At 48.8% G+C, this 11,075-nt stretch overlaps 1 protein-coding gene across 1 annotated transcript; it reads left to right on the top strand.

The window, feature by feature from the left end:
• Window positions 1–1,953: 1,953 nt before the first annotated feature.
• On the top strand, window positions 1,954–10,923 carry LOC120722901 (protein FAM13C-like). The gene is made up of 11 exons (XM_040014083.1): window positions 1,954–3,031; window positions 4,009–4,321; window positions 4,907–5,042; window positions 5,149–5,230; window positions 5,455–5,515; window positions 5,678–5,798; window positions 8,230–8,313; window positions 8,426–8,521; window positions 8,763–8,974; window positions 9,539–9,640; window positions 9,782–10,923. The coding sequence occupies exons 1-11, from the start codon at window positions 2,818–2,820 to the stop codon at window positions 9,897–9,899; spliced, it is 1,539 nt and encodes a 512-aa protein (XP_039870017.1). The 5' UTR covers window positions 1,954–2,817; the 3' UTR covers window positions 9,900–10,923.
• The last annotated feature ends 152 nt before the right edge of the window (window positions 10,924–11,075 follow it).

Below are 11,075 nucleotides of genomic sequence, written 5' to 3' on the forward strand. Positions count from 1 at the left end.
TTCATGTTTATATCAAAGTCATGATGCTTTGTGTTTGTGTGATGAAGCTCAAGTGTCATTAGTTTATTTGTATATACTGGGGATATTGTGTTTTGATGATGTTTTCAGCTGTTTGTTATTATTATTATTATTATTATTATTGTTATTATTATCTTTGCTACAGTGGCTGTTGCAGTAGCTGAAGAAGCCTTCTGACTCTTTCCGTCTCTCAGTGGAAAAAGCTTTACGGTGATGACTGTTAAAAGAAAAACTCTTTGCCAAAGTTGCTCAATCTGTTTAAAAAAAATAAAAGCTGTAAAAAAAAAAAACAAAGTTTATTTTTTTTATTTATAAAATGAAGCAAAAGAAGAAAATGACATTCAAAATTCTGACGTTGTTCCAGCCCACAACACAATAAAATATATTATTAACATGAAATATGGGAGTGTGAGGAGGGTGCACAGGTACTGGTGCATTTGAACACCTGAAGGAGGCGCAATGGTGCTTGTGTGTTTGTGAGTCCACACCGGGGTAAATGAGCCTTCAAGTGTAGCGCTTCATGACACCCTTAAGACGAGATTTCCAAGCGAGACGTGGCATCATGGCAGTTATCTTGGGATTAAATGAGCCAAGTTCTCAGCATGAACAATTAAGAATACTACATGTGAATCCAGGGTTAAATTACATCTTTATTTAAAGTGAGAATTACATTCAGGTAGAGATCACATTTACAAAGCACAAGGAAGCCAAAATAAAATGTATGAACAGCAAAGTTCATTAGTTAAAATACAAATTTACAAATGTAGGTAACATTTATAATGTTAAGAAGCTGAACATTTGTTGCTTTGAACAATAACTAGATGGATCTTAGTGAAACAGTGCTGAATTATTGATCTCAGCCAAAATAAATTCATCATTAATTATTAAATATCATCCTAAAATCACAAGTCAGGAAAGGCAGGGCTGGAAGGACGGACTCGAACCACAGACCTCAGAAACTGAACAGCAGAGATGGGTTTGCAACTTTTATTTTGAAACAACCTCCGGGTGTTGTCGCCTGAGGTTGTAGATTTGTTTTCTTCCAGCTGTCAGATTTCTAATCAGTATGAAATATTAAACATGTGACATGATCCAACAACCCCGCTGATCAGCGACTTTATGTCGGTAGAAAATTGAAAATTGTTGAGTTGGCGACTTTTAATTTGAAGGACAGTATCGTTCTTCCCGCCGTTTCTCCTCTGTGAGCTGATGATGGCCGTTTCAGCGGAACTCCGCTCAAAAGCCGGCGTAGTGAAAGGCACGGGCGCGGGTTTCCGAGCAGATGTAAAAAATAAATGAGATTCGCGAGCTTTTCTGGAAGTATTAGGTCATATTCTGTAATTCGGCCAACACATCATCCATCTGAGAGCTCCTCTGTAAATACAGCTGCCATTTTATCCCTGCGTTTTCCCGCTTCTCCCGTCTACACGATGTGGACGGAGAGCGCTGCAGTACCACTCTCCGCCTGAAGGGAACAGAATGCCTGGGTGGGGGCGCTGTTTCACCAGATCATGATGAAAATAACGAATAATACATTTTATGAATGACATTTTAAAATTACCGATAAATAAATAATTGCGAACGCTTCACGACCGTGCGTGTATTCCTCGCGCCAGTGACCATGTTAGTCTCCTCTGTTTCGTTCCCACGTGTGTCACAGGCTGAAACACGTCACCTGTGGAGCTACTTCTGTCATATGTAGGGGCGCAGGTGACACACAGCCCCTACATATGACTTACTCACCGGTTTAAAGTTTGCAATTGTTGGGGGCGTGGCCTCTGTGACTGGCAGGTGTCGCCATGGATGCAGGATGATACAGGAAGAGGCTGACGAGCCTCCGTCTTTTATGTACAGTCTGTAAACGGTCGCGGTGTGAGCGCCTGACACGTCAAACTCGTACAGCATGCAGTGTTTCCATAGAAACGCTGTGGGGACGTGTCACTGCGTGTTCAGAGTTTTTGGATGTGTGAGGAGACGCACGTAACTGCTCCTCCTCTTCCTCCTCTCCTGTTTTTATGAATGAGAATTAAACACGTACTCACACACGGTGATGTCAGCAGGAAGCCCCTCCCACACCGATGCGGGAGAAGCCTCATGACCAGAGAGAGAGCGGCTTCCTCCTGTCTTCAGATGTCTCTCACCCAGCCGTCTCCTCCTCAGGGGGAGAGAGAGGGCAGACATCCCTCCCCCCCTCCTCCTCCTCTTGCATCCTTGCTCCCTCCTCTCCTCACGAGCCTGAGGATGAGTAATCCAAGCAGAGAGGAAGGGCGAGAGCTGCAGACGGAGTGAGTGAGGGAGGATACCAGCATCATCATCATCAGTGAACGTGCAGAGGCAGAGGATGAAGATTCAAACCCGTCCTGCAGGTCTCTCACTGCTGAGCGGCGTCCACCCGGGGATGGCTAATTCCTGGAGTGGGAGAGAATCAGCGGAGTGAATATTTCTGCATGCTGGTGGATTTCACCTGCACTGGCTAACTACTGGAGAGTGTGTGCATTTGTCTGTACGTGACTAATATCTGGAAGAGCTGGAGGGAGACGTGTTTTTCTGGATGGTGCTGGTGTAATTCCTGGAGGGGAGGCTCATTGACTTATGCTTTAAAACTGTGGGATAAGACTGTTTCCTGAACACTAAGCCCCCGCTCTGTGCTTCCACATGTGACGTTTCAGAGATCTGGCTAATATCTGGAGTCTTTCATTGTAACAGTGCCTCACTGCCCTACATTCACCTCACACACACAAACACACACAGACACACTGCGCCTGGAACCTGGTTAATCTCTGGACCAGCGTGTCTGGCATGTTCTGCTTCTGCCTGCAGAGCTCCCTGCAGAAGCTCCAGGCTCTGGAGGTGGAGGGGGGGACATCGCTGGGGTCATCCCCCGAGGAGAGCCCCCCTCCTCTGGGCAGCAAGGAGCAGAAGAGCCCCCGTGGTCGGGCCGAGCTCGGAGGGAAGGAGGCGAAGACGCTGGCGCTTTGTCACGGCGTCCCTGCAGACGAGAACAGCCCGCCAGGTACACACACCTGTCAGTCTGTGTGTGTGTTGTGTGTTTATAAACTGTTGTTTTGTATGTGTGTGTGTTCGCATTGGAGATGATCCAGACCCTGTACGCTGAGACACACACACACACACCTTCCAGTTTACCTGCACACGAAGCATTAGCTGAGATAACTGACACGAAGCATTAGCTGAGATAACTGTTCACACACTGTGTGTGTGTGTGTCTGTGCACGCTGCTATTACAAACAAGCTTCTATGAATTTACAGAAACGTTTGCACAAAAACTTAATTTCTACAGTCAATAGTGAAAAATGGAGCTTGTAAAACTTAGAGGAATACAAACATCCATCATTCCCTCACATCCAGTGGGCCGGTTTAAAGTCTTTAGCGGGCTGATTCAGGGCCCTGGGCCTTATGTTTGACACCTCTGCTACATGTGGTTCTCAGTTGGGTCCAGAGGTCCTGGAAGGTCGTAGCAGTGGTGAGAGTGTTTGCAGTTATTTTAGTCATTTTCACTGTTCGGCAGCTGCAGGCTTCCCGGCATTCTCCGAGTTTCAAACACTTTTTATTGGATCCGCTGGGAACAATAGAAACAGGCAGCAGACTGAGCTTTGGCATTCGGACCCTTGTTGGAGTGATGATGACCGTTGACAGCACAGAGGAGCAACGCAGTGATGGAGCGCGCCGTCGATGAATGGGCGTGACAGAGTTTTGATGTTCTGAACTTCCTGTCCTGATTCTCTAAACACAGAAACTAACCTGTTAACTTCCTGTCGTTGGCCTAAAACAGCTGTAAACACGGCTGAAGGTAAAACTGGATCAGTGTTCGATTGGCTAACTGTTCCCACAGGTGCTCAGGGTTAGGCTGCAGTGATATATATTTACATACATGTGGTATATAAAGCAATTTAGAGATAATTATAATTACTGTAAGCTGACAGCACTGCTGGGAGGAGGAGGCTGACCTGTTTGTGTTTTGTGTGTCTGCAGAGCTGCTGACGTTCCTGACCAGACCGCCACAGTCCCCGCGACACCCGCCGTTAACCGCCATCCACCCCGGCCAGCAGCCCCCGACCCCCGACGTAGTGCCGCCGCCGAGCCCCCACCACTCCCCCTACTCTCCTCAGAGGAGCAGCCCCGGAGGTGAAGGTGGACACGGCTCAGATGGAGGCGGAGCTCTCCTCCAGCTGCTGGCGGGAGGCGCCAGCCCCCTGCCCTCCCCCCGCTGCTCCAGCCCATGTCAGAGGTTTAACTCGGACCCGGACTCCGCCCCGTCGCCGCCGTGCAGCCAGCAGTACATCCTGTGAGTGCTGCTCTGAGGGGGGCGCTCTGATGTTCATCTGGACTTCCTGCTTTGTTTTCCTTTGAATGATGTCTGTGTACGTTTATGTCTGGTTCCACGCGTGCTGCACAGCCTGGATCTGGACCCTGGTGGTCCTGGCTCCAGGACCAACTGGACTCTTTGCTCTGGTTTCCAGTTTCAGGCTGCTTGAAGCTCTTTTGTGCTCGATGTCATGTGATTGGTGGGGAGAGTGCAGTGGAGTGGTTTGTGTTTGACCTGCATTAGTGCGGCTTATATAATCCGTCCTTCATCATCATCGTCTTCGGTTTGTGAGCCACTGCCTGAAGCTGTGACCCAGTTTTGTCGCTCTGCTTCTCGTCTTTGTTGTTTCACCGACAGCTACTTCCTGTCTGTGTCTGTGACACGTTGGCGTTGGATAACGTGACGGTTCCCGCGTTCAGGCTCAAAGCCGTGTGTGTCCTGCTAATCTTAAAAATGTTAAATCTCTTTGATAAATATATCTGGATATATCCCTGTGGGGTGGTGGCGTGCTCGTACCCGATGATGCCCGCCTGCTGAATCTGAGCGCTCTGTGTTTGTGTTCAGGTGTCGGGGCGACAGGACGCAGGACTCGGAGGGCGAGCGTCCCTCGTCCGTGCCCTTCCTCACGAGACACATCCAGACCCTGAAGAAGAAGGTCCGCAGGTTTGAGGACCAGTTTGAGCAGGAGATGAACTACAAGGTAGATCCAGGAGGGGGTGCTGTCAGACTCACGGCACAGCGTTGAAGAGTCGTGAACGTCATCGCTCTTTACTGCATCATTTGATTTCTGTCGTCTTCTGTTTCAGCCGTCCCACAATGACAAGTACTCGAACCCGGAGATGATCCGAGTGATGGGCGAACTGGCCAAGGCTCGCAAGCAGCTCAAAGGTGACGGTCGCAGGCTCGGCTCAGGTTCAGCGTCTGTTGTGGGCGCAGGCTGCAGCCACGTGTTTGACAGCAGCAGCTGGAGTCTCAGTAAACGTGCTCATCAGCTGAGCTGCGATCAGGCTCCTGCCAAACTGACAGTAAAACTGTGACCTCTGTGTTTCTGGTTTCAGTTCACTGACTGCTGAACTGGTTCATGGTAATGTGTGACTGTGTTTCCTCTGCAGAGCTGAGACTCAGGCAGTCGGTGTTCGAGTCGAAGGAGCAGGAAAGCGCAGACGTCTGCAGGTAACCGACTTCACTAACCCTGTGCTGACTCAGTAACTGTTCCAGTAGTTTGTGCGCAGAGTTACTGCAGCAGAGCTGGAAGGTTTTAACATGCTGCCTCTGCTGGATGCTAGAGGAACTGCAGGCTTTGGTGCTAAAGTGACGGCTGCCTGTATCCTGCAGGTACGGCGCGGGGCAGCAGGGGGCGTCGGAGCACAAACCGGCTCTGGAGGAAACGGTGGAGTCCCTGTTCAGGCGGCTGAGAGAGAAGAGGCAGGCGCTGGGTCTCCCTGACAACATGAAGGTCGGTGCTCGGCTCTGCGTGAGCGAACGCTTCGATTCATCACAGGAATCATTTTTCATTTTGTTTCACTTTGAATGTTCGTTATCACGCGCACAGACTCGACTCTGTTAGAGGTTAACCAGTCCCATATACAGGATCCGTATCTGTCCCATCCTGGCCTGAATGACTGGATCGGATATCGGGGAGAAATAAAAATGTAACCTGATCCAATAAATATCACAAACAGGAACTCCGCCTCCATTACAGACAATAGAGATCGACAGACCACGTGACTTTCGCACGTTGCATTGTGGGTACGAGTGGCAACAAAATCAAAACACTGCATCAAGCGCCAGCATTTCCAGCACCGGTAACCATTAATTCTGCAGTTTTAATCCCCACTTGCATTTTATTTGCCCCAAAAACAGTTCTGTACGAAATGACGGAAACTCGGCAGCTCCGCACAAAGACAGACGTGACGAAGAGTCAAAGAAAGTACGAGGAAGAAATCAAAGGAGTGAAAGGGTCAGACCCACACGAGCACAGAGTGGAGTAAGGACGTCAGCGTGCTGCACAACTTTCATCACGCACACATTTATTATTATATGGTCCTAAGTGAGAGCGCACACACTCACAGCATGTTTGGTAACTTCAGATCCTGCAACAAGCCCAGCTCCAGTTTACTTTGGTGGTTTGGACGACTCCATCTCACAGCTGCTGTTACAGGCCAACGCATCTATGTGTCGTTTCAGGTTGTAGTGTTACACAACATTTTCAGATCCAATAGAAATAAAATAAGTGTTTGGTAATTCATTCAATTCATTGTCTTTATTTATTACTGGCATCATTGTTTCATTCTGTTATAGAATCTCACAGCAAAGAGGCAACATTGTAAAAATCCATCAGCTTTATTAGCTGCTTCGCTGAAAAACAAATCAACAATGCAAAAACAAAACATCAAACAACATACTGAGACAGTTATTCATCACTTGCTTCATACAACACTTGGGCACATATATGCAGACGTGGCTGTTTTGATCTCGCTCTCTCTCTTAACCAATCAGATCTGGCTGTGGTAGCAGCTTTAAACCCAGGCTGATAGAGGGGCCCAGTCTGGATCGCATCCTAGCATTTTGTAGGCTGGTTTCCCTACAAAGCACAACAAACATTAGCCCGCAAAGCCACAGTGAACAAAGCAGCAAAGCAACGAATTCAATTCAAATCAATGTAAGACTTATTTGTAACCTACATCACCAATTATGATAAATGACGTAATAACTACAACAGCAGACTGACCTCTGTGGGAATGCTTGGAGCAGACCAACCTGTGAGCTGGAGCGTTCTGGGACCTTATATTTGCTCTTCGAACGGCTGCAATCCAGGCCGTCCGTCGCCTCTTTGTTACTTCGGAAACTCGGTTTGAACAATTTTTCTTCCACGACGGAATCCGATAACAACGATCTCTTTACCGTCGGCTTCCCGTGGCTGTCATGCGACCGGCTGTTGCAGCTAATAACACAACAGCTTCTTGCCATTTTTGTGTTTCTTTTTATCGCTGTGTGACTGTTTTCACGTGAAAGCCTGCGTGCGCTAGTACCGCTTACCACTCGTACCCACAATCCTTTGCGGTTTTACCCCTGAATGACGTCACATCTCTATTAGACGTGGAAGTAGTGAGTGTCGTTACATTAGCATTCAGTTTGAGGGTTACAACAGGAAGTTATATATTTGTTGTTCTCACGTGACGGGATTATTTACCAAACGACTGATGATGATTTTTATCCTCCTGTAACTTTGCTGTACAAAGAGCTCAAACCTCCAAAGTTTCAGGAGGAGTGTTGCTGAACTAAAACTCAAGAATGTGGGGTCCTGTTTGGACAGCCCGGCGTGTGCGCCCCGCGCAGGGGAAACAAACCCGCCCCGGCGCGAGGCCTGGCCAGTTTCATGGCTCGAAAAAACTATGAAAAACACTTTTTTCAGTCTTTAGTTTTGTACAGAAATGACACAAAATTCAGTCTCAGGTTAAACGTGATAGAAACACTGACATCATCCTGACCAAACATGAGTGTGTTTGTTTATTGGCTTTAAACTCTGTTTATGTTCAGCTGTAAGTATAAAAGGCTCCATTTGAAGTTTTTGAGTGTAAACATAGTATATAACAAAGTTTTTGAAATCTGCATTAAATTGCATTTAAATGACTTTTTGAATTTTACTTTAAGTCCTTAAAGTTTAAATACAAACATCAGTTTGGCTGAACTGTGAAGTACTTTGGGTGCAGCGTATGTTTGTTTAATAAAATTATAACAGAACAGCTTTAATGTTTTGTTTCTTAAACTGGAGCGTGAAAAAACAGCGTTATTGATTGTAACTATATCAGGTTCACATCCGTATCAGCAGATATCCAATTTTCTGATATCAGACGTATGTGGTGCCATCTCTGGACTGTGTGCAGGAGATGACTCAGGCTCAGATGGTGCTGGAGAAAATCACTCTGCAGAAATGTCTGCTGTACTTCGAGAGTCTGCACGGCCGGCCGGTGAGTCCTCCCCCACACACACCCAGCAGGATCGAAGCCCCTCGTTTCCAACGCCGTGTTTTTATTCTCCAACTCCACGAGAGGAGCTTATTGACACTTTGTTGTGTCCCAGGGAACGAAGCAGGAGAAGAACCTGGTGAAGCCTCTGTACGACCGCTACCAGATGATCAAACACTTGCTGTGTGCCAGCCCCACCATCAGCACTATCGTAAGACGCACACCTGTCGTGTTTTAACAGCAGCAGCGATTTCATACGTGCGAACTAAACAAAGTTTCGTCAGAGAAAAACGGAAACGTGGGTTTATCGTCCCCCTGCTGCAGCGCCACCTTCAGGACAAACTCACTGTGACAACAGCAGCTTTGAGTTGTTTATGTAGTCGAGATGATTTTACATAAGAGCTAAAGCTTGATGGCGTTTAAGTACAAGGACGCATCTGTTTCTGTCTCAGGAGGAAGAGGATGGTTCTGATGAAGACTGCGTGAGTTCGTTGGCCGTCGATGAGCTTCCTGTCCCGCCGCCGCGCAGACCGGCCCAACCAGCAGCCGGCGAGGAAGACAGCGACCGGGACAGCGACCCGGCCTTCGTGTCGCCGTTAGACGAGGTGAAAGCCGTCCGGCAGCAAGATGCTCTCACCACAGCGAACCTGCACGAAGCCTCCAGGTGGGTGAAAAGTGACGTGCGGCGAGGCTTTGAACGTCTGTGACCCGAGCCGGTGTCACAGACGCGTCCGGTGAAAGCTAAAAGAAACGGACGTCTCGTATGCGTCCCAACGCATCTGACGTTTTACTGTTACACGGCTGCTAACAGGAAGTTTCTACTCAGCAGCTCATGAAACGTGACAAACACGCAATAAACACGTCTGAGTCCTCACCTGCAGCTGGTCTGTGCAGCTCCTGCAGCTTGGTGTGACACGATGTTTACGTGGACGTGCTGCGGTCAGACGACGAGTCCTGCAGGTGTAACTGCGCCTGTCAGACTGAGCTCAGGGTCCTCACAGTCAGCCTGCAGCATGGTGCTACTACAGTCTGTATATAAAAGATGGACGCAGCTCCTTCTGAAAAGTCTTAAACCTGCACTCTGTCTAATGACCAGCAGGGGGCGACTCCTCTGATCTGAAGCAGAGGAGCGTGATTGGCCATGAAACACCTCGACGGAGCCGCGTCCATCTTTCGTGTGCAGTAAATCGCTCGGCGGCCGGTTTTCAGTTTCTGTTCCTGGGTCCAGGTCTCAGCTGCTGGACTGTCTGCGGGAGACCCGGGCCGAGAAGAAGGCGAGGCGGAAAGTCCTGAAGGAGTTCGAGGACGAGTTTTATCGACAGACCGGAAGGTGAGCACAAACTTTACTAACAACAGGAGCTTTTAACGCAGCGGGAGCTGGTTTTATTCGATGGTAATACGAGCGACGTGTGCGGGCAGCAACCTCGTTAACTCGCTCCTGTGTTTCCTGTCATTTGTGCTTGTTGGACAGAATCTGCCAAAAAGAGGACCGAACTCCGATGAAGGAGGAGTACCAGGAGTACAAACAGCTGAAAGCCAAACTGCGCCTGCTGGAAGTCCTCCTCAGCAAACAGGAAGTCGCCATGTGAGGAAAACCCGAGTTAAACCGAGCCAGCATCACTTCTCCCAGTCCGGAGGGAAACTCGTGAAACTCGTTTTCCTCACACGTTGAGCTTTTTCATATAAACTGAATGTGCTCGAGTCCAGGTGGAAGCTGTGACGATAGTGGAGGAAGCTAAAAATCACAAAGTGTGTGTTTGTTAACCATGTGAAACACACTCAGGAAAGCAATAAGATCAACAAACAGCAGCTCGGCGCTGAAAGATGGCAGAAACCTCCTGAAACGTGCTCATTGGACACAAACCAGGAGGGCGGAGTTTAGCCGGCGTCACGAGACAAAACATCAGCTGTTTAAAGCGACCGCGTTCTTCTGCTTTATGGTGTTTTGCAGAAATTCCACCTGAAATATTTAATAATCAAATGATTTTATTGATATTAGTGCTGAGCTCAGTGAATTCAACACGTGTTGAAATCAAACAATGGAAAACGACGTCTCTCTGGAGGTTAAATCTAGTCTGTCAATCTTTCAGCGTGTCGTCGCGCCTGATCGCACGTCAGAGCTACAAACTGCATGTTCGTCCAGAGGTGGAGGCTGTACAGGTCGACACCACCAGGAGACCCGGAGTCGCTGCTGAACGCGACTTCTTCAATCATTCATGATGAGTTTTAGCACTGAAGCTACCAAAACGTGTTCGGGTTAAGTTCACAGAGTTAAACACGCGCGGCCATTTTTGGTGAGCGCACACTGAATCTTCTCCTTTCATTGGTTTCTTTTGTTCTGTCAGTTTCGCTGAGATCTGGTGTGTGTTGCCATGGAGACGGAGGAAATGAAGCGTTTGCGTCACTGAAGCGGGACGTTCAGGCGTCACTCGTGCAGGTGCAGATGTATTTAAGTCAGAGCGCTTTATGCTGAAAAAGGACATTTAATTTTTTTCAGGTTGCTGTTGTAGCGACGGGTCGCTGCTGGAGTCTGTCGCGGTGCAGGCGCGTGCAGGCGCGTGCAGGCGGTGCATGCAGGCGGTGCAGGCGCATGCAGGCGGTGCAGGCGCGTGCAGGCGTGCAGGCGCGTGCAGGCGCGTGCAGGCGGTGCAGGTGCATGCAGGCGGTGCAGGCGCGTGCAGGCGGTGCAGGTGCGTGCAGGCGGTGCAGGTGCATGCAGGTGGTGCAGGCGGTGCAGGCGGTGCAGGCGCATGCAGGCGGTGCAG

The sequence above is a fragment of the Simochromis diagramma genome, unplaced genomic scaffold (assembly GCF_900408965.1).
Source record: "Simochromis diagramma unplaced genomic scaffold, fSimDia1.1 OVJJ01000669.1, whole genome shotgun sequence".
In the NCBI taxonomy this organism is placed as follows: Eukaryota; Metazoa; Chordata; class Actinopteri; order Cichliformes; family Cichlidae; genus Simochromis; species Simochromis diagramma.